This window comes from Vicia villosa, linkage group LG6, assembly GCF_029867415.1.
Source record: "Vicia villosa cultivar HV-30 ecotype Madison, WI linkage group LG6, Vvil1.0, whole genome shotgun sequence".
In the NCBI taxonomy this organism is placed as follows: Eukaryota; Viridiplantae; Streptophyta; class Magnoliopsida; order Fabales; family Fabaceae; genus Vicia; species Vicia villosa.
The window spans coordinates 3055265-3079320 of NC_081185.1; the positions used below are offsets into that span (position 1 = coordinate 3055265).

Consider the following 24056-nt stretch of genomic DNA (forward strand, 5'->3'; position numbering starts at 1 on the left):
CATATCTAAGTAACTCTCTAAAAATATTACTGCTTACATTTTCTAACATTATATGTTCAAAGAGATTTAAATTGAGTTTCAGGAACACACTGACTCCACTGAATGAATTAAATCCTAAAAAAGATCAGATAAAGAAATTTGTTCTTCACTCTATTAAAAACGAAGCCTTGTTTATATATTATAAGTGGAAGGCGTGAAAATAAATGAATACATCGTTTGCCCCAGTGGCTCAGCTGTTGCACTTAGTCTCCTCTCTTCCCCTCCAAGGTCTGGGGTTCGATCCCCTCACAGGCCTTTTGTTCATTTTTTTATTTTTCAAATACATACACATACATACAGTGGAAGAAAAACAAAGGAAAAATTAATGATACTTGTCTTAATATTATTGGTGGGTCAACAAGTCAAGTTCTATTTATTAGGAATCATTGTTGGTGTTAGTTACTCTTGGCTGCATATAAAAAACGAAGCCTTGTTTATATATTATAAGTGGAAGGCGTGTAAATAAATGAATACATCGTTTGCCCCAGTGGCTCAGCTGTTGCACTTAGTCTCCTCTCTTCCCCTCCAAGGTCTGGGGTTCGATCCCCTCACAGGCCTTTTGTTCATTTTTTTTTCAAATACATACACATACATACAGTGGAAGAAAAACAAAGGAAAAATTAATGATACTTGTCTTAATATTATTGGTGGGTCAACAAGTCAAGTTCTATTTGTTAGGAATCATTGTTGGTGTTAGTTACTCTTGGCTGCATATAAAAAACGAAGCCTTGTTTATATATTATAAGTGGAAGGCGTGTAAATAAATGAATACATCGTTTGCCCCATTGGCTCAGCTGTTGCACTTAGTCTCCTCTCTTCCCCTCCAAGGTCTGGGCTTCGATCCCCTCCCAGGCCTTTTGTTCATTTTATTTTTCAAATACATATTTATTACACTTAGTCTCCTCTCTTCTCCTCCAAGGTCTGTGGTTCCCTCCCAGGCCTTTTGTTCATTTTATTTTTCAACTGCGTTTTTAAAAGAAAAGACTAATTTAAACTTTTTTACAACTTTTATTGTGAACCGAAACGTTTTTTTTTTCAAGTGCATCTCCAAAACAGAAAAGGTTAAATAAATGCTATTGGTTGGGAAATATTCGTATTGATGCTATTGGTTGGGCATGGTTTTTTAGGCACAATCATGATTAACAACATGTACAGGCTGCTTAGTAGTATCCCTATAAGTTAAGCATGCACTCCATTAAAAACTTAAAACTTCCCAACTACTGTGTGTCTCTTGAAATATTATACAAAACAATCAAACGCAATCTGACAAGATGACTCAAAGTTCTCCATTAACAATGGGCACCCCACGTAGAAGGAGTAGAAGGAATACAACAACAACTTCTACTCATTCCATTAAAATGACAGAGGAGTTCTCTGAGACCAAAAGGAAAAATTACAAAGCTGAGATTATCCTGATATCATCAAGGTAAATAACTCTTGTTTTGTTTTTAATTTTCTACTAAGTCCATCATTTTCCTGTAAACTTGCTTTAAAGAACCTTTTAACAAGTAGATAAACCTGAATCAGTTACTGTTACATAAGGAAGCAGTTAATTTTTTAAAACTATTTTGAAATCTTTCTTCAAAGATCACAAACTGGTTATAAAACCTTCCCATTAGTTTATTATTCCTTTTCTTACCATTACTAATCTGGTTTCTTAAACGATTTTGTAGTCACCAAACTACTGAATCTGAGTTTCATGAAGACCCCAACACAACAGATTACGATTCCACAGCTTCAACACCCAAGGTGGATCGTAATAAGCTGCTTAAAAAAAAATCAGCCACCGAGAGGAAATGTTGCCAGTCGAAACGTTCAATGTGTTTGGGCACAACGTCAGCCCCTCCAAAGTTCAAGAGTAAAAAAGAGGTGACTGGTAGTGGTATGCTGCAGGAAGAGCAATATTCAAGGATTAAGCGGAATCTGTTCATTACGCCTGAGGATATGGATGATCTTGATTACTATCTTAACAATCAACCCGGATGTTTGCTTGGTTATGATGGAACCCATAGTCCTTCCGATATTCCTTCGGTAAGTATTGACTAATTTTTTTAAATCAAACCTAATATAACATTATATCCATTCAATAGTTACAACAGTGTCATATTTATTTGGTGACAGTGGATGCCGATGAGTTTCAGACCCAGATCAGAAATGATGTTGGATTCCATGTGTGCGTATCTAACCGTGTACACATTTACACCTGATGATGGGAACACAGCTGAGTATGTCTTTATAATTCCCATGCTAAAACCTAATTGTAAATTTTTTTTGATCACATATATTTTGATAGCAGCTGAGTAATGACACTGCATAAATATATTCTTTGTAGTCACGAGGTTCTGGTTAAAACAAAATCAGATGTATATGCGGATAGGAAGGCACTGAAGTCTTTGATTCCTATGTCTCCTGTTGACCAAGAGGTTATATTTACATGATTTGAAATAAAAAAAATTGCTGTTGATGTAAAATGTCGACCTAATACCATTTTCATTCAACTTTCCAGATTATTAATGCGGTTGTTGACACCCAGAACTTTTTGATAAGGACGTTGGGAAAAACTCAATCGGTTTGGTATTTGCCTACAGACTTTGCGGTGATTACCTTTACCACTACTCATCCAACTATTACATTTACATTCATTCAGAATTAATTATTGACGTAAACTACATTTTCTGTTAGCAATACGCTTTGGACAACACTCATTCGGCTGAGTATGTGTGTAGTATTTATAAAGACAAATACATGACTACAACTGCTCGACATATGTCAAAGGTCATTTCCTGCTATACTTTACAAAAATAGTTGTTACATTCGAATTTGTTACCTACCACTTAATTTAGTTTTATTTTTTATAGATTTTTATTCCTATAAATGACGAAGGGATGCACTGGTACCTACTGGTAGTTGATTTTATAGAAAGGAAACTGGTTTGGTTGGACTCTTCGCCTTCGGAGGATAGGTATCATTGGAGACGCCAAGCAATTCTTAAATTGGTATGCATGTTATATAATTTGATTTACTTTTCCGAACTATTGTTTGTTTTTGATCGATTCAAATATAATATTTACTATTGTGGTAGGCACTATTTCTTGAAGAAATGTTTCTTCATGATTCTCTTGGTCGACTCTTTCCATTTTCGGATGAAGATATAGTCACAGCCTTCAACATTGTTCAAGTGATGCGCCTCCCAAGGCAGCGTCCGTATTCGTAAGCATTCTCAACGAAGAATAACCATGTTTGCCTATTTAATCAAAACTTCCTGATAATGTGAGACTAATGCATTTAAATGAATGACCATAGGAATGACTCTGGAGTGTGGGTATGTAAGTGGATGATTGAATGTACCTTCAGCTGTTCTTATGATACCGTATCTGTAAGTTGCCTTAGTGTGAATATTATTTCTCAAACGTTGTCACTCCAATTAGCTTTCGTATTCACCTAAATGTTTGTAATTATGTGCAGGTTATCAGTGCAACCAGGATGAAACTTGCACTCTACCTACTTCAATCATCAAATAATGTTTTGTTGAACGAAGTCCTGGGAAAAGCTTCAACTTATTGGGATGATCAGGTGAAGAAACACAATTTGTTGATGAAGGGATTGTTTAGCCATTATTGAAGTATTCGGGCAGAGATATGGTGGTTTTGACTTTTGATGTAATAGTTAGGATATTTTCAATGTTTTTTGGATATTATGGCATTAATTTGCTTGCTTTGGATATTATGGCGGTAATCTGCTGGCTTTGGATATTATGGCATTAATTTGCTTTTTCTGGATATTATGGCAGTAATCTGCTTGGTTCTGGATATTATGGCAGTAATCTGCTTGGTTCATCATATCATGGCATTAATCTGTTTGGTTGGAATATTATGGCATTAATCTGTTTGGTTTTGAATCTGTTTGGTTTTGAATGTGTTTTGTTATGCTATGTCGACATGGAGCGAATCCGCAACCTTCTGTACGCAAAGTTTCTTATTTTACAGTAGGCTGTAATGGAAGACCATGTGGATTGCATGGGATTGGGTTGCCTGAAAGCTTTGGACAGTAATGAGGGAGGGATTGGATCCTTATTTTTCTCAATATTTTCTCCTTCATAAATTTGTCTCTATCTCTCTAATATTTTCTCTCACTTATTTTTTTATATATAATAGTTTTATTAATGTTTATTATTATTATTATTACACTTATTTTGTGAAGGAGAGAGATCTATGAAAGAAGATGATCCAAATTTCAAAGCCAGTAATGAGTGTGGTTTTTTTTGTATAAAATTATTATAAATTGTAATAGAGCTATTTTTTAAATATTTAATGATGAATACTTGTTATTGTAATTGTGTGTATTTATGGGTGATATATAGTTATTATTATTATTATTATTATTAGTATTATTATTATTACTATTATTATTATTATTATTATTAGTATTATTATTACTATTATTATTATTATTATTAGTATTATTATTATATTAATATTATTATTATTATTAGTATTATTATTACTATTATTATTATTAGTATTATTATTATTAGTATTATTATTATTATTATTATTATTATTATTATTATTAGTATTATTATTATTATTATTATTATTATTATTATTATTATTAGTATTATTAGTATTGTTATTATTATTATTATTATTATTATTATTATTATTAGTATTATTATTATTATTATTATTATTATTATTATTATTATTATTATTATTAGTATTGTTATTATTATTATTATTATTATTATTATTATTATTAGTATTATTAGTATTATTATTATTATTATTATTATTATTATTATTATTGTAGGAACCCAACAATTAGGTTTGGCCCAAGTGGTAATTAACAGGTGTAACCTCCAATCAGTACGGGGAAGTAAAACGACTACACTTTGAGTTATGCTTTCTTGAAACGAAAAGCACATTTGTCAAACAAAACGCACGAGTGGGTTGAACAGCACAATCACTTGAGTTTTGCTGCATGCCAAAGAAGATGACCGGAGGTAGAAAACCCTGCAACGGATGGATATCCGACGACGACATGGAAATCAGGTACTTTCTTTCCCCGTTTGCCTATGAATAATGATCGGTTTGTTAAACTTTCAAAATTCTTAGTCGAAGTGTTGTTTTTAGAAGGGTAGAGATCCATGTATTCGATAAAGGCGAGTATTTTTCTTGAAGTAAATATTTTTCTATATCAGCTTTTTAAACTTTAACTTTGATTGGTGCTCTTATGGCTATTAGGTATTTATGGGTAATGAAAATATTGACAATGTGTTGTGTTTTTCCTTTGAAAGAATATGTAGAGAATATGAATATATGTATATAGGTTTAATAAAAACGAACTAAGAGCGATTAGGGTTTAGGTTGATGAATTTCAAGATTCACACAAACAGAGTACGACAATTGGGATTATCGATTCTTCCATTTTTAAATTGTTAGGGTATCTGTCGCTGTGGCTAATGAATTTTTTTTTATCTATAACACAAATATTTAATATGTGTTCTGATTTTTTGGTTGTTAGCGACGACGGAGCAATGAGGGTGATAGATGGATTGGTTGCTGAAACAGGGTACAATGCAGATGAGTCAAAGAAAGCTGCGAAGAAAGTACGTTTCGATGAGAGGACTGCTACAGCAAACAGAAGAGGAAAAGAACATGGGAAGAAAGATCGGGCTGGTCAAATTGCTACGACATCCGGCACGCCAGTTCCTCGACCGTCAAACAATGTCAATGTTGTGATTCATGATGTAAAGGAGGAACCGGTTGAAGCGATGGTTGAGGACCAACCTATTAAGAGTGTCGATGTGGAGCCAAGGCGGGTTTCAAAGAAAAAGAGTGTTAAGGAAACAGGTGTAGGAATTAAAGAAAAGCGAAAAGAGTTTGGAGGAGCAGGTTCTTCACGTGGACCAGTTAAGAATCCTGTCTTGAGAAAAGGAAAGCAGCCAAAGAAAGGGAAAGGAAAGTAGTCGGCTGAAATTACATGGGAGATGTCGGATGGGGCAAAGAAATTCACCTGGAAGAATCGCATTACAAACGGAAAAAAGAGTTCAAAAAATGTTATGGTAAGATCATAATTTTGTATGTGATTCGTATTCTTTTCATAGAAAAACCTTATGAAATGGTATACTGAAATCTTGTGTATTTATGCAGCATTTTCCAAGGGAAATAGCTAAGAAATGTCTTCGGGTATATCAGGATGAAATTAAAGTTGTAGACGTGGAGACTCGAGAGGTGTTCAATTGCAGCCTTCATAAGGCGAGAAGGAAGGGAGTCCCAAACACGTATGAAAGGTACATGGCTCAGGGCTGGTACGAATTAGCCAAGAGTATCAAACTTTGTAATGGCGATACTTTAATTTGGAGCATGCTGCGCTTTTCGCCTTATGTGTATTTGACCGTGGAAAAGCGTAGAAGAAACTAAATTGGCTGTTTTTTCCTTTTTTGTTTTGCGGTGATGCTTTAAATTATGGGTTGAAAACAATGATACTTTGGAAACATTGTCGGTTAATATTATAATATATGTTTGCAAACACATTTTGAAACAATTTTGTTTCCTTTAAATTATTTTCTGGATATACATGTTGGTCTGAATTATGATATTACATGAACTTGATTTGAATCAAGTACAGTTTTAGGGATGTACGTGGGGACAACAATGAAATTGAAAATGCAAATGACAGCTCCTTTGAAGAATTTACTCAGAGAATTTAGTTGGCGTTGAAGAAAGAATGATGACACCAACCAAGAAAGACCATAACTAAGAATCAAGGAAGCATATCATTTATTCTCTTAATTATAGATTGTAATCTCTTAATTATAACTTTGCACGAAGTTTGACGTATATCGGTATTTTAGTGTCTATGAAATATATTATGAATTATTACTATTTTGCTTTCAAAATAAAAATCCAAATAGTTGATTAATTAAATAATTTGATATTATAATCAATTTTTTATAATAAACATTAATATTTATGAATAAAAAAAATTATTATAAAATTGTAATAGGGCTATTTTTTAAATATTTAATAATGAATACTGGTTATTATAATTTTGTGTATTGTGTGTATTTATGGTTGAACTATTATTATTATTATTATTATTATTATTATTATTATTATTATTATTATTATTATTATTTAACAGATACATAAAAAAAATCAATAGATTAATTCACGTGTGTATTAGTTATTGTTGGAATAATAAATTTAAGAAATCCTAACAGTTTGGAAAGAGTTTTTACAAAGAGGTAGTACCATTCGGATCCCTTGGGAAAAGCAAGGTTTCTATTTTTTTCTTTAGTACGAAACGAACCTTTCGCCATCTTAGTCGAAAATGTCAAGCCTCAACCGAAAAGTTGAAGATGACAGGTAAACACCGACGTTTTTGTTCATGTTCAGTTTTGTAGGTTCCTATTTTGTGTATGGGCATTATATTTCGTCTTGCATGTTATTATGTGGGTACCGATTTCTGGGTTTTATTGTCTGGGTTAGATGCATGCTTGTTTTTGTTGTTTGTAGGATAATGTTATTAATCGACAGTCATCTAAGTGTTCTGAATACGTGTAGGTGCCGATCGAAGAATCCTTTCTTCCCGTTTGATGAAAAGATCAAAGAACTTTACTTTGAGTATCTTGAAGCTGCGGAGGAATATGAGGAAAGTACCGGCAAGAAGTTTAAATTGTCATCATTTGAAGATTTTTGTCATGATGTTGATCCTTTGTGTTTGGAGAGTTTGAAGGATGGTGGGGATGATGAAGTGATTGTGAAGCAAGAAGTATCTCCTACTGTCCCTGAAATAGTTAGGGTTGATACATTTGTCATTCCTGATCAGTGTGAAGACTTGGTATCAGAATGTGTAAAAGGGTAAACATTTAATTTATTGTGTTTGAGTATAAAAGACATTGTTGTGTGACAGATGTTTTACAGAAATGGTATTTTAATACTGTTAGTTTTGTATTTTGGGATGTTTTTCTGATATATATATATATATATATTGTTCTTGTGTTTGCAGTTGTTCAAAGTCTTTAGTTGGGGAGTCAAGTATTGCTGGTGTCGGGGTAGATGGTATTGATGGAACTGCAAACAAATTGGAAAATGCGTAAGTATGATTTTTAAATTCATGTAGTAATATGTTTTCTAAACACAGTATGTAATGTTGAATAGTACTTTGCAGTGATTATAGCTCAGATGAGTCTTATGATGGGCTGTTTGAAAGGCTGACTCGGGTTCAGATGAGTCTTTAGTTTACTGAATTAGTTTTAGAGTCGATTGTGTGTGTTATAGTTTTTGCATGTTATTTTTTATAGTTTGTAATATTTTGATCAAATCATGTATTGGTGATTAAAATTGGTTGATGTTATCATCAACTTATCGAAGATGGAGGTTGTACCAACATGTTATATGTTTGTGATTTGTTTTTTTTTTTAAAAGTTTTTGTTTTATGTTCATTGAATCATTATTTGAGGCGAATGTGTGTGTAGTTTGTTTTTGTATGTTGCTTTTATAGTTTGTAGAATTTTGATAAAATGTGGTATTTTCCAGTAAAAGGGTTTTCTTTTGGCAGGAACACTTTTAAGATGGAGGTTGAATCAACATGGGATAGGTTGAATAGGGAGATGTTGGTCAACAGCTTGTCAGACAACCGGGAGGTTAAGGATCTATGGCAGAAAAGTCGTGAAGGGAAGAATGCTGTGCGGGAGGTCGTTGTCACTGGGGAAAGTAGTGGATGTCGGTCTGAAATGATGATCGGTGATGAAACTAAGAGTGATGGGAAAGGTAAAGCAGTGTTGAAGGAAGGTTATGTGAAGGGTGTGGTTCAAGTAGGGCGTAGAAGAAGTGATCGAATATATAGTAAAACGAAGGGCAAAGGTGCAGCGGGAGAAACAACGATTGATGGGGGAGTTGGTGTCAGTTTGGGTGCAAGAGCTGGGTTTGAAATGAGGTCGTCAGAACGTGTGAATAAAAAGAGAAAGAGTTGCAGGATTGTAGAACCCGTTCAAACGAAGGATGTTGATGGACACAGGTACTTTTCGTGGTGTAAGGTTATAGAATGTGCTAAGGTAGCTGGGAGAAATGTTCTGGTAAGTATATTAAGTTATTTAGCTTAATTATAAAAATATACGCATTGAATGTTGGATATTTTTGTTGTTTTTATTTTGACAGTTGTAATTATAGTTTGTGGCGTTTTATGTTTATGTGCAGCAATTCCCGCAAAAAGTTGTCCGCGGTTGCTTGGACAAGCATTATACGCGTGTTTTGTTCAGGGATTCAGATTTGAAAAAGGTCTTCAAATGTGAACTCCATTATGCTAAGAGGAAGTATTTTGTTGAGAGGTTCATTTACGATGGGTGGTCTGATTTTGTGAAGGAATGCCGCATTCAGGATGGTGATCGTCTTAGATTTGTAATGCGTGACAAACCAAGCCCGGGTATTAAATCTGGAACACAATTGGTTGCTGTGCCAGTCGTCAACAGATCAAGAGCTTGATGATTGTGTTTTTATTTAAGTCAAAGACATGAATGTATATCAAAATATCAGTTGTATTTGTGTGTGTGAACATGTTGAAAACAGTTTCTCTTGACAATGGGTGTTTTTGTTTTTATGTTATTTTGTGTAATATAAATGTTTTTATGTTATATGATGCCTTTGTTTTAAATTATGGTATTAAGTATGTCAGTGTTGTTATATTGAGGTGTGATTCACAATAGTCATTGTAGTTGGGTGTTATGTTTTGAATGGTCAGTTATAAGTAAACATTTAAGGATTGGTTTAAAAATATAAAAGAAATCAACATAATATTTTTCAAATAAAGTGTTTGTGGCTGAAATTATTTTCATTAATATCAGGCTACATTTATATTGGTGAAGATTTCCTTGTCAACTACATTTGTAGTTATTGATTTGAACTTTGCATGTTCATCATGAACTTTTTTTTGATGTAAAGGCTAACGAAATATATTAATAATAACACAGCATAAGACATGCCATGATCCTGTTACAAGTTTACATACTGGTACATATAAAAGGCAACAAAGGCTCAACACTCAACTTTTATCTCCACCCAACCAAGAGTAATTTTACCACCAGAATAAAAATCACATAGTTTAAATCACACCACCCAACTTTGTTATTATCAACCTTGTTCCATTACATAAGCCTTCATACTGGTTGATGTTTCTAATGACCATAATTGGTGTCCCAACCTTTAGTTTTATATGATGGTTAGGTAATCCTGATGTTTGCAGTGAACTGAGAAATTCTGGGGTGAGGATGTCAACCAATGTTACATCGTGGAATTCCGACTTATCAACAGAATTTGCGCTGAAATAATCACGCACGTCTCCTGTATTGGGAATTTAAATAGTTAGTTCAAATGAATATAAAAATTGAATCATGTATACCTGCCATTAAATCAAGAATATGATTTAGATATTTTGTCAACAACCTCCAATGGAGAAGCAAGAATTGCTCGTAAATTCCGGATATGTAGAATTAACTATTGCTACGATTGGGTCCTCAAATTCTGTAATCAACAGGTCTGGTGGAATATCAATAACTGTAACACCAATGTTTTTTATCATTTTCTGTTTTATCATTTTCTAATGTCATGGCATACAGAGGATTTCAATTAGATGATTAGGATTATGAAAATAAATGTATTACTGAAACTTTAATTAAATGAGCTTACCGCAGAAGGTTTCCTATTTAAGAGTCTTAGCATTGTAGGAGCAGGAGTACTTTTAGGGTCAGCCACTGTTATGTCATAAATGGCAGGAACGAATGAGCGCATATGTCTTACAGTCGAAACAAACCCCTGAAAGCAAGAAAAGAGTTAATATTTCAGAGCAAGTTTTAGGCAATTATATTTTTGGTTTTCGATATATGTATTGAATGGTTAACTCATGCTATAATAATGTTTATATTATGGATAATTTATTCTTCTTTACATTCAGATTGACAAATATGTCTTGTACGATTCCATTACAGGAAGTTGAAAATTACTTTGCCGCCTAATTAAAGCCATAAGGCAATAATTAGAGGCTTAACTATTTAACAGAAGCAAAGATCAATAAAGCCAACAAAGGGCATAATGCTTAACCACCATAGGTCAGAATTCACGTAATTCTTAACCATCTATGACAGAAGCAGCATGCTTAACCATCATAGACAGAAGCAGCATGCTTAACCATCATAGACAGAAGCTCACCACAAAACCAATAAGGCTAATAAAACCTGCATCAAATAGGGTAACAAATAACAAAAAAATCAACAGCCCAATGGAGGAGCATATCCATTTAAATGTGTCCTCAACCCATAAGATAAACATATGTATCAGATATGTGAAATCTTATTTAACTATCTCAAAATTCAATTCAAATTCAAATTCAAATTCAAATGCAAATTCAGAATTTATGCATATGATAAAATACAATCCCTAATCCACAACTACACAATTTCTGGATAATTCAATTCCATTTCAGAATTCATTAATTACATAAATACAAATCTAATCCACCCACAATCACATAGAATTGGAAAATATACATATTGGATCGATATGAACCTGCCAAAGGAGGCTACAACATGGAATCATTAGACGATCTGCTGAAAAAATAACCAGATCCGAATTACACGCAAATTTACTCTGAAAGCTCAACATCAAACATGAACACGGTTAAAAAATGAGTGGGAGTGTCCCATCCTTCACCTTGAGCAGCCTCATCTTTCGTCCATATTTATCGATCTCATTGTCTTCAACTGCACCTTGAGAATATGATTTCGTTGGCGCCGAAGAGGTCGAAGTCGTGTTCATCTGTTCGCAGTGTTTACCTGCTCGCAGGTTCGCAGAGAGAGTAAACAAAAATCGAAAGTGGAAGAAGATAGAAGAACATATGAACCATTTGAAGAATTACGGAGTATGTCAAATTTGGGAGAAGGTTGCAGAAGAAGAACAGATGGGTGGAATTTAGGGATTTAGGGTTTTGAAAGGAAGTTGGGAGAATGGTGAAGGATGAAGAAGAAGAACGATAATATGAGTAAAAAAAATTGTAATCTAATAAAAGTTAATTTTAATTTGTAAGATATTATTAAATGAATAGGGACTTATATGCAATAATCAAAAGTTTTTTTTAAAATGGGTCCCACAGTAAAATTATTTTACCATAGAGCTGATGTGGCTTAGGTTAACTTAGAATTAATTAGGGTTGATAGGGCTTTAATTCTATTGGTCAATTGCAGTGACTTCACCACTGAAGTCAAATGGCCAAATGCACCGTAGAATTACCCCAAATTAAAATACTTTACTTTTTTAATTACTGCTAGGGTCCACATGTCTGTTTGTTGTGTAATTTTTTGTTCATAAATCGCACATACAACAAAATAGAAAGATTTATAATAAATAAATTCTTTCAAAAAAACATAAAAACAAAAATAGATGAGAAAATCTCAGAGCATACATTGTATGGTACACACAATAGAATACACACATCAAATTAATCAAACAATCTTACTAATAACAAAGAAAATAATTAAAAATACAAACCATAATACACAATTCAAATGATTCAAAACGACATAGATAGCAAGATTGGCTAATTGGTTTCACAAGAAAATTTCATGGCTGATTTGAATATTATCTCAAATGCACTTTGTATGCATGACTTTAATCTTTGTTCGTCTATGAAGTCTTTCTCCGTTTTAAGGGTAACTCTTAGCACTCCCATATAGCTCATTATTGAAATGATAAGACTCTGCAACACATAAAATTAAAGGAAGTTTAAATAGTGCTCCACAGTTTAATTTCAATTACTTTAAGGAAAAACATATCTTCTAGCAATTCAACTTTAAAAGAGAAGTTTTATTCTATTTGTCTTCTTATGGCCGTACTCAGCATAAAGATTAGTCCGATTTTAAATTGTTTTTTTTTTTAATAAGTAATGATATATATATGAACAAAAAGATACAACGATCGACAATTTACCTCTTTATACAAGAAAGAGGTAAAATGTTCAAAAAATGGAAATTACAAGCTGTAAAAGAATCATTAACTGACCTAAACCATTTCTACGAAGTGAGCACTATAGCGCTATAACACTCGTCAAACGTAAACACATTACCACTAAACAGAATGCTATTACGAATAATCCACAAATTCCACAGAACTGCCGACCAAATAATACCTACAGTTAATCGTTCGTCTACCACCTTAATTTTTGTAAAGTGATCCGAGAAGTTGCGGTTGCATATGCGGTTCTTATGGCCCTACTCACCATAAAGATTAGTCCAATTTTAAATTGTGATTGCGGTTGCATATTGGGATAGAGCTTCAGCTTATGGTATGGAGGGAGGGGTTACGAAGGATGTTTTGGTGGAGGAGATCAAAAAACTTGAAAACAATGATAGGTTTGGTAATGGCAAGAAGGTTGGAACTAAAGGAGTTGATCAATGAATGTTCTGTCATATAATGTTAGAGGGTTGGGGAGTCTACTTAAGAGGAAACAGATTAATGTGCTGATTCGAAAAGAAGGCTTCGATCTTTGTCTATTTCAAGAAACAAAATTAGTTCAGATTCAAGATAGAATGATTTATGAGCTTTGGGGTGGAACGGATGTGGATTGGTCTTTTAAGCCGGCAATGGGGAATTCAGGAGGGTTAATTATCTTGTGGAGGAGAGACAAATTTTCTTCTGTTTTCAGTTTTACTGGAGAAGGCTTCTTAGGTTTATGTGGTTACTGGAAAAATCAGTTGATTTACTTTGTAAATGTGTATTCCTCTTGTTTTTTGGTTAATAAAAGAAGATTGTGGAGAGAGTTGGAAGATTGTAAGAGGAGATTTCCAGTGGGAGTGTGGTTTTTGGGTGGTGATTTTAATGCCATTAGAGTTGAATCGGAACGGAAGAGTTTGAGTGGTTTGGTGAATAGGCGCGAGATGGAGGAATTTAATGCTTTCATTGAAAAAATGGAAGTGGTGGATCCGGCACCTATTGGAAGGAATTTTACTTGGTTTAGCTTGGATGGGAAATGTATGAGTCGGTTGGATAGATTCCTTTGTTCGGATCTTTTAATTGAGACTTGGAAGGTGGGGGGTCAAGTGGTGGGTTCTAGAGATGTATCGGATCATTGCCCTATATGGATTAAAGCCGGTTCGATGGATTGGGGTCCAAAACCTTTCAAATTTTTTAATTGTTGGACAAAACATGATGACTTTTTGGGTTTTGTGGAGGATAGATGGAGGACCTTTATGATTCGTGGAAAGGCGATTTATTCTTTCAAAGAAAAGCTTAAGTTGTTAAGGAGTGAGTTGCGTAAATGGAATAAAGAGGTTTTTGGTATCTTAAATCTTGAAGTGGAAAATGCGATAAATGACTTGAATGATCTTGATTTGGTAGCCTCGGGATCCACTTCTTTGGATTTGACGGATCTTGTGGCTAGAAGAACTTCTGCATCTTCTAGAGTGTGGGAATCGGTTCGCTTAAAGGAAAGTGTTCTTCGGCAAAAGGCTAGATGTTCGTGGCTTGCGGAAGGAGATTCTAATTCTAAGTTCTTTCACAAAGCCATGAAGACGCGAGTTAGAAGGAATTCTATCTTGGGGCTGAACACTTCCAACGGTTGGATTGATAGTGTTGCTTTGATAAAAGAAGAGGTGTGGAGTCATTTCGGTAAGAGATTTGAGGAATCTATGCCTTTGCGGCCTTTTATGGATGGAGTTTCTTTTGCTTCTATTTCTCCTTCGGAAGCTATGAATCTTGAGTTACCTTTTACGGAAGATGAGATTAAAGAAGTTATTTGGAATTGTGATGGCGATAAAAGCCCGGGACCCGATGGTTTTTCAATGGGTTTTTATAAGGTTTGTTGGTCGTTCTTGAAAGATGAGATTTTTGATTTTGTTAGTGAATTTCATTCTTTTGCCGTGCTACCTAAAGCGGTTACGGCTTCTTTCTTGGCTTTGATTCCTAAGGTTGATAATCCCGTCACCTTGGATGATTTTCGTCCCATTTGCCTAATTGGTAGTATGTATAGGATTTTGGCAAAATTGCTTGCTTCTAGAATGAAGGTGGTGATGAATAAGCTTGTTTCGCAATGTCAATCGGCTTTTATTTCTAATAGGAATATGTTGGATGGTGTGCTTGTGGTTAATGAGTTATTGGATTTTGCTAAGAGAAAAAAGAGAAGGTGCATGATGGTTAAGGTTGACTTTGAGAAGGCTTATGATTGTGTCTCGTGGGAGTTTCTAAGATATCTCTTAAGAAGGATGGGGTTTGGCGTAAAGTGGAGGAAGTGGATTGAAGCACTAGTTTTCAATGGTTCAATGTCGGTCCTTGTTAATGGTAGTCCAACTCGGGAGTTTTCGGTTACTAGAGGATTAAGACAAGGAGATCCTCTATCTCCTTTTCTCTTCTTGTTGGTTGCGGAGGGTTTGACGGCTATGGTTAAAGTGGCGTCCTCTTTAGGAGATTTTAAAGGGTTTAGCTTGGATGATCATCAACATTTTGAAATTCTTCAATTTGCCGATGATACAATTTTGATTGGCGAAGACTCGTGGAATAACCTTTGGACTTTTAAGGCTATTCTTAGAGGCTTTGAGCTTGTGTCTGGACTACGGGTCAACCTGAACAAAAGTCGGCTTTTTGGAGTTAATCTTGATCCGGATTTCGTTCAAGCCGGGTCTTCCTTCTTAAATTGTGCGATTGGCTCATCTTCCTTTATTTTCCTTGGTATTCCGGTTGGTGTTAATCCTAGAAGATGTGAGGTGTGGAGACCGCTAATTTCAAAACTAAGAAGACGCATTGGAAGTTGGCAAAATAGACAACTTTCCATTGGTGGTAGGGTGGTGTTGTTGAATTCCATCTTATCTAGTATTCCAATCTTCTTCTTTTCTTTCTACAAGGCACCAAAATCCATTATTTCGGAAATTATCGCGATTCAACGATCTTTTCTTTGGGGTGGAGAACAAGATAAGAAGAAGATTAATTGGATTAGTTGGGATAAAGTGTGTTTACCAAAAAAAGAAGGAGGGCTTGGTGTGAAGCATTGTGGGAAGTTCAATTTAGCGCTACTTAGCAAGTGGAAGTGGCGCATTTTGAACAATGAGAATCTTTTATGGACTAACATTCTTTCTTGCAGGTATGGAGACATTCAAAGAACATTGATAAAGGATACCTTTATTCATCCGAGAAGTAAAGTTTCTCTTTGGTGGCGTGATCTAGTTTCTATTGGGCGAGAAAATTCGGTTACTACTTCAAATTGGTTTAATTCTTCTATCTCTTGCAAACTTGGAACCGGTCTTGTTTTTGAATTTTGGTTTGATGCTTGGATAGGAACAACGCCTCTTGGTATTTTGTTTCCGGAGTTGTTCTCGTTATCCGAAGTGCCCCATTCGAAGGTGGCGGAGATGGGAAGTTGGAATGGCGAAATTTGGAGTTGGAATTTTGGAACGTTTGGCGAGACCGTGGATGGGACAGCCGCGATGCAATTGAATCAATTAGTAATTCTTCTTGCTCCGGTTCAACCTTGTCGTTTGATAGACGACTCTTTTGTGTGGTGGCGAAATCCTTCCGGTTTCACGGTAAGTAACGCTTATGATACCATTTTGTTACTTGACTTACCGCACCCTCCGTTGGAGAACTCCCTTTCTTTTAATTTCTCTTGTTTATGGAAGACTAAGGTTCCTAGTAGAATTCATATTTTCGGTTGGAGATTGATTTGGAATAGACTCCCTACGAAAGCGGAGTTGGCGAAGCGGGGAATCTTAGTAGAAGCACAATTGTTGAAGTGTCCTTTATGTAATCGGGTTGATGAGGATTTATATCATCTTTTTCTTCATTGTCAATTTGTTAGAACTTGGTGGACCGAATTATATAGTTGGCTTGGTATAGATGAGGTGCCGTTGATAGGAACAATTGTGGAGCGGCTTTCTTCTTTAGACTCAATTTGTAAGTCTTCTTTCCATATGGAAATGGGTTGGTTCTTTGGTTTGACGTTTTGTTGGGTTGTTTGGAAGTGTAGGAATGCAATCATATTTGAGGAAATTTGTTTGGCATCCTTTGATGGGGTAGGATTATTCAAGTTCATTTCTTGGGAATGGTTTTTGATTTTTTTTAAAGAAAAAGCTAGTTGTTCTTGGCCGGATTGGTGTGTCGATCCGAGACCTTTTCTTAATTGATTTGTTGGACCTATGGATTATGGGAGGTTGTTCCCATGTGGGTTTGATTTATTTTTCTTGTATTCTTGGGTTAAGCACCCCTAGTGCTTTTTAATACATCCCTTTGCTTATCAAAAAAAAAAACATGTGTTACAATTGTGATATCGTAGTTGTTGCGATGCATATTGTGACAATTATACCGTGAATATGTATTTAGATGTATTTGAAATGCACACTTGAAAAATAGTTAAATTATAATTTTTCACTGCATTTAAAAATGACTTAGATTTTTAATTCTAAATTTTTTATTTTTTGCGAAAAGAACAGATGAAGTATCATAAGTGATTTTAATTTCATACCACAATAATATTGTGATATCGGTGCAGAAACTATCATATCAATAATATTACGGCCGCAATTGATGTTGCGGATCACAATTAAAAACCACGGATTATTCTGAAAAATTAAGTATGTATGTACTCATTTTATACATAAATAAAATCAATAAATGTTACCTCAGCTCCACCAGCCAAAGTGAAGTACAAGCCCTTGACAGGATGATTAGCCAAACTCATTTGTTCTACTGGTCCAACCAAATTTGTAATCACTGTACTTGAATTTGTTATTGTCTTCCTAATATGTTTAGCCACTTCCTTCATACAACAATAGCAACTAACTTCAATAATCTTTGTAATTAGCTTCAAACATTATATATAACTAACTTAATTAATAAAATTACTATCAAATGTAATTAGGAATATGCATGTAACTAACCTCTTGTCCTCTGAATTTGCCTTCTATTTCCAAAAGTTTCCCAGTAAGTGCCACAGCCAAAGATTGTTTTTTTCTCTTAATTATGTTATGTGTGTGTGAAATAAACTCTAGAGGGTTTGAAATTCTACTTTTATTCAACTTTGGTATTGGTACATGCAAGAAGGAAATTCTATTCCCCCAAGGACCCTTTGATTTTTTAGTATTGAGCATATCATCTATTGACTTGTAACCTTCAATGTTTCTTGTATTGAGTAATACCAATGCTGTTGAATTTGAAGTGTTTGATTTGGAATCCTTTTCTTGCATGTATAGCCTTGTCCCATAGAACACAATTCCAGTCACCACATCATTCACAGTCTGCAAAATAGTTAAATACAATTTCATGTAAGAAAAACAAGTTATTTATGAAGTCATGAAGTGATGAAATAGTTGGTTATAAGATTCATCGATCACAATTATTATGGAAAAGGAAAAGAGAGTTCAATATTATATGTATTCACTCTAGATTTTTGTTATAGGCTTCATCGATCACAAATACTTAAAAGGTTGTATTTAACTTTATTATTTATTTATTTATTTATTTTATATTGCAATTTTAAAGTGTTGTGAGATGTAATTCATATATTTGATTTGAGTTGTATTTTTATTGCGTGTTCTTAGGTTTTAAAGTTTAAGTGTGAGTTTTTTTTTATAAGTAATAAATATATTGAAACGAGTATAAGTGGTACTCAATCCAATTACAGAGGGAAATCGATTTACAACAGCACTTGTAAGGAGTTAACCATCCAAGTAGCTAAAGATTAATTAAACTGACTCGAATAACCGACATAAAACCAATCCCAAGCCAACGATTTTGCCACAAAAACTATCTCCTAACTCCCTTTCACCCCTTCTTTGAACGAGATATTGTTTCTTATTAACCAAATAACCCGTACAACTGACAACCATGTGATTATACTACAAAGGTTATTTCTATCCCGCCTACTTATAACCGAATAAAACCGTAAAATATGATTAGGAATGGAAGAAACGACATGATACAAATTTACTCCTATCCATTCCATAATGGATTTTCAAACTTCCCCAACAACACGAAAAGATAAAAAGAGATGAATATGTGTTTTTTCTAAACCCGAACATAAGGAACAAACCAGATTAAGCGCACCTGATAAAAATCCTCTCTTAGCCAACTCATCCCTTGTTTGGAGTCTATTATGAAGCTCCCTCCAACCAAAAACTATTATATTCATCGGCGACTTTGATTTTCAAATAAACTTAAGAGCTTCCAACTTTCCAACACTTAAAACTTGGACCTGATCCCGCCCAATGGACAACCTTTTGAAGCCTGATTTCACAAAAACTTGCTGTCGAAGGCCACCAAAAAAACTCATAATGTAACAATGGGTTAGGCGATGTATGTTGCAAGATGGTATGCAAGCTAGCACAAGCTTCAACCTCCAAATCTGTCAAACCCATGAATTATGGTCAGAAAATCCTGCTTCTGAAATCCTCACCAGCAGTTCCTGCAGGGCCTCAAATAATAGAGAAATTGGTTACGCAATGATTCGTTACCTATCTAACGATCCCTCCAAAAACTAGTGTCGGCACTGTTACCAAACTTGCACGATAAGCACATACGAAACCCATTGGCTTCGGCTTCCCAAACGCCTAATAAAATACATAAGTCCCTCCACCACAATGAGTTATTAATCCCTCATTTATTAAAAATTGAGAAAAATGTATCGTATATAAGAGTAATGGATTCAATTGAAATTCAACTTCCTTGCATTTTGCATTGATTGATCAAGAGTTTACAAAGGAACTAATCCCTACTACGTAAAAGATCTTTCGTAAATAAATATTACAACGACCTCCATGTTAGTTGTGGTAATAATTCATTTTTTGGCGTTTTTTTTCTATATTTACTAAAATACATTTCACTAAGATCTTAGTTAAAAACCGTAGTGAAATGTACTACGGGTTACAGGTTTCGAATTCCAAATCTATCAAATTCTCATTTTATCGTCACAAAATGAAATTGTCCTTGTATAAAGTTCAATCATTTCTTCATAGTTCGTTTTATCAACCATGATAAAAGGTGATATTTATTTATATATAAGGAATTTATTTCTCGCTAAGTACATAAAAAAATATTTCTCTCAAAAGAAAAACCTAATATATTTTAGTCTCATATCTCAAAACAAAACCCCAACATCCATGTGATTCATCTCACCTACATCAACCTAAAGGTTTGTGTTAACCAAACTAATACAATGATTTCATCTTCTTAATTAAACCTATGACTATGTTCAGGTTCATAATGGACACAATGAAAGCTCATCTCTCATACACTTTGCATTGAAATTGATCAAATTTCTAGAAAGGACCAAATGAAGAACTAATAATAGTTAATTTGTTTGTACTGTTATGCTTAAGGCATATGCATAATATACACACTACCTTAAGTGTCATACACACTATATTTGTCTTCCTCTAATTAAGAGTCACGAGTTAATATATAGGTGTTGATGTCTATGGTAGGTTTGAAATATTTAATTTATTGATGCTTTTAGTTAGGGGTGTTCGTGGGCTGACTCACAAACTCGCGGGTCCAAACTGAACTAACTTATAAATTATTAAAACTTGTTCATTTATAAGAATGTTCAATCCAACCCGTAACAACTCATAATTTTGGTTAGGGTATTAGATTTGAGTTTCACAATCCGTTGATGCAAAATATTAATGTGACATTAGTGATTTCTTATTTTTTATAAATTATTTTAAAGAAAAATATATAATTAATATATCATTCCTAACAAAAATTTTGCCAAATTTTTTTCACCCATTACTATAACTATACCAATGAAATTAATACTTTTATGATTAAATGTTGATTCTTATTTTTTTTTCTAGTATTATTTTCTAATTTATGTATTTTATCGAGATAGCATGTCTTGTGGAATTTTCTTCTATTATCAAGTGTTATAACACGTGGGTGAATTTTATTAGACATTTTATATTGTGTTTCATCCAATTTTAATATTATAAATGAGTATAATTGTATTGAATTGTGTTACGTATTTTTTTTATAATTGAAAAATAGTTATTAAAAAATATTTTTTATTTAAAGCACAATCCACGAACCCAACTCAAACTTAACTGAATCTAACCCATGAATGAGCATGTCGTTTAGTTTAGTTTCAATTGCGAAATTGCGGGTTAGACGATGAAATCCAGTCACTAAAATTTAAATGAATTAGATAATATATTAGACCAAACCCATTCCAACTCAACTCGGATATAAACCCCTACTCTTAATATTTTCTAGCGGATGTAATTTTTTAAAAGTAAAGTTACTGTGTTATGATTGTGACAGTGATTGTGATTTTTAAGTTGGAAAAAACACACATGTGTACGGGACAAGTAGGTACTATAATTAATAACAATAAAGAGCTAACATTCTTATGAGTGGTTGAAAAATAAAAAAATTCAATAAACCAAAAGTATAATCATACCACACCAAGCTTTGATTTGATGTCTTTGATATGCTCCATGGAGAATGTCAGAGTTGATATACAAATTGGTTGAAAATCAGCTCCACCATCTCCTGATCTTATAGGACTTTCATCATCATCCATAACACTACTCTTCAACACACTCCATCCAAAATCTGAGACAGTACTAAAAACAGATGACATAGTCCAACAAATTTTTCTCCAACAACTTTTCTTAAAAGTTACTGATTTTGTTGGTTTAAGACAAGGAAAAGACAAAGGAAGAGATGGATTATCAGCACGTTGAAGACAAGAAAGAAGTGCACCCATTAGAGAATAACCATCTCCAAGTGCATGGTGAAGCTTGAATATCATATTGCCTAGTGAATTTTTTGTTGGGTAATTCACTATGTGCACCTCCCATAATGGTTTTTCTTGTGATAGTTTTTCCATTGCTATGGTTGATAAATAGTCATGAAAACATTTGTCATAAAATTCCAATGTTTTTCCTTCAGAAAATATTGGTACTTTGATATGGTCTTTCAAGTTCACATCAACTTTCCTCCATTGTTTCTTTCTATTTTTATCTTCTACCTGTGAAAATAAATATATTTGATCAATACTAGTTAAAAAATATATATCATATAAATAATATAATCATGCAATAATATACCAAGGAATAAGAGAGAAAGAGAGAGAACCATGATGGAGGAGAAACGAGGACTAATGGGAAGGAAAACATCTTTAAATAACGCAAAAACTTGCAAGTCATGGATGGGAACTTCAAATTCTAAAACTGCAATAATGTGTAAGCATATGACTGAGCTGTTAAAGTATTGTCCTAGAGGACTAACTGGTTGTTCTAGTTCTTCATCTTTCTCATGTTCCATAGTGCAAGAAGAACTAAGGTTTAGAATATATGTGATAGAGGAAGTAAGAAGAGGAACTATATATTTTATTAGCACTGAATTTGAGTAACTCAAATGATCATGCATCATATTTATATATAGAGATACTATGTTTGCAAATAGCAATAAATTACTATCAACAACCATGCAGTTATACACCATTAATATTCAACTATAAGAAGGAACGTGTAGCTTTAATTTAACACATGTCACTTATGCAGCGGAATATTTAGAACTAGGTAAATATATGTAATTTAATATGCACAACCAACATACTAGGAGAGACTCATAAGAAGGAACGTGTAGCTTTAATTTAACACATATCACTTATGCAGCGGAATATTTAGAGCTAGGTAAATATTTATAATTTAATATGCACAACCAACATACTAGGAAAGACTCAAGGGCCAGATGGTAAAGGATCTCATCCAAATTTACTAGAGGTGAATTTAAGTGGGAGCGTATAAGTGTTACATTCTCTAAATGAAGAGATCAGGTGCATTTAATTTCAATTCTAGATGCACAACAATGTTAAATTTTCTTAAGGCAGGACTTTACGGTTCATTGTAGTTCTATTTGACTCGAAAAATTAGTCTCGGTAATTGTGCATAAAATATATCTAATCTTACCAAAACAAAAATACAATAAAAAACATTTGTTAGCAATTTTTTTATAGAACTTATTTTCAATTTAGACACTACTAACAAATTGTGCCTATACTCATAGGACATACTTATACAATACATACATTTTTATGATGATTGAATACTTTATTATAAGAAATATGGTACCATATTAAATGATGATGGAGTGGTTTTAAAGTCATTTTTGGAAGGTGTAAGAGTTCTTCATTGATCTATCAAAAACTCATTTTTAAATTAAAAAAATACTATTCTCCTCGTCATCTTTATGTTTGTTGAAGAACTAGGAAAAATAGCTTCATTTTAAGCACTCTAAATGGTCCAAACCACAACATGTTAGATCATAAAAAAATTTCCTAGACTTCTCAATGCCACATATATAAAGAAAACAGTCAAAGAGAAAACAAGAATCTCTCGGAATAACTAAATGCTAAACACTGCTAGCTATGTCACAAGTGACAAACATGTGAGAAGTCGACTCGACAAAAACACCACAAAAAAAGACACAAGGTAATACAGGATCCATAATCACCTTTTTATTGAATAAATTCTCTATAAAAAGGAACCAATTAAAATAAAACAATCATCTTATAAGGTGTCCAACTACTCTAAATGTGGGGGGAAGACAAATTAAAAGTGCAATGTTGGAACAAACTTGGTTTCTGGAGAGTGAAGAAAAGAAGATGAAACAAGTTGATTCTATGAATTTTTGTTATGCCTTTATTGAGAAGAGAGGTATAATTTTCAACACCATAGCATGCATATATACAAGTCTAGCTAGTGCATACTAACTACCTTAACTAACTTTTAAAACAAGCTACATAACTTATGTTACAAGAAACAACTATAACATGAATTGCATACTCTCAACACTCCGCCTAATTCATGTTTCTAAACTTCTAATTTCAATGAGTACTTTCAACTCATCATACATTGTCTTCTTTGATGGTTTTGTGAGTAGATAAACTAATTGCACTTTTGACTTGCAATACTCAAGCTCTATCTTCCCTTTGTTAACTTGGTTTCTAAGGAAGTGATACCTCATCTCTAATGCTTACTC

General features: G+C 33.6%; 1 protein-coding gene across 1 annotated transcript; it reads right to left on the reverse strand.

Moving 5' to 3' along the window:
- Positions 1-12630: 12630 nt before the first annotated feature.
- LOC131611136 (wax ester synthase/diacylglycerol acyltransferase 5-like) lies at positions 12631-22394 on the reverse strand. The gene is made up of 5 exons (XM_058883242.1): positions 22149-22394; positions 21469-22041; positions 17954-18310; positions 17695-17832; positions 12631-12789 (listed from the first exon to the last, which is right to left on the reverse strand). The coding sequence occupies exons 1-5, from the start codon at positions 22335-22337 to the stop codon at positions 12631-12633; spliced, it is 1416 nt and encodes a 471-aa protein (XP_058739225.1). The 5' UTR covers positions 22338-22394.
- Positions 22395-24056: the final 1662 nt, after the last annotated feature.

Coding starts and splice junctions, on each gene's coding strand:
- LOC131611136 (XM_058883242.1), bottom strand. CDS start 22,337: ATGGAACATGAGAAAGATGAAGAACTAGAACAACCAGTTAGTCCTCTA. Junction 17,833..17,953: donor GCAAATTCAGAGGACAAGAG/GTTAGTTACATG, acceptor TGTTGTATGAAG/GAAGTGGCTAAACATATTAG. Junction 12,790..17,694: donor CTTTGGCTGGTGGAGCTGAG/GTAACATTTATT, acceptor TATGTGTTGCAG/AGTCTTATCATTTCAATAAT.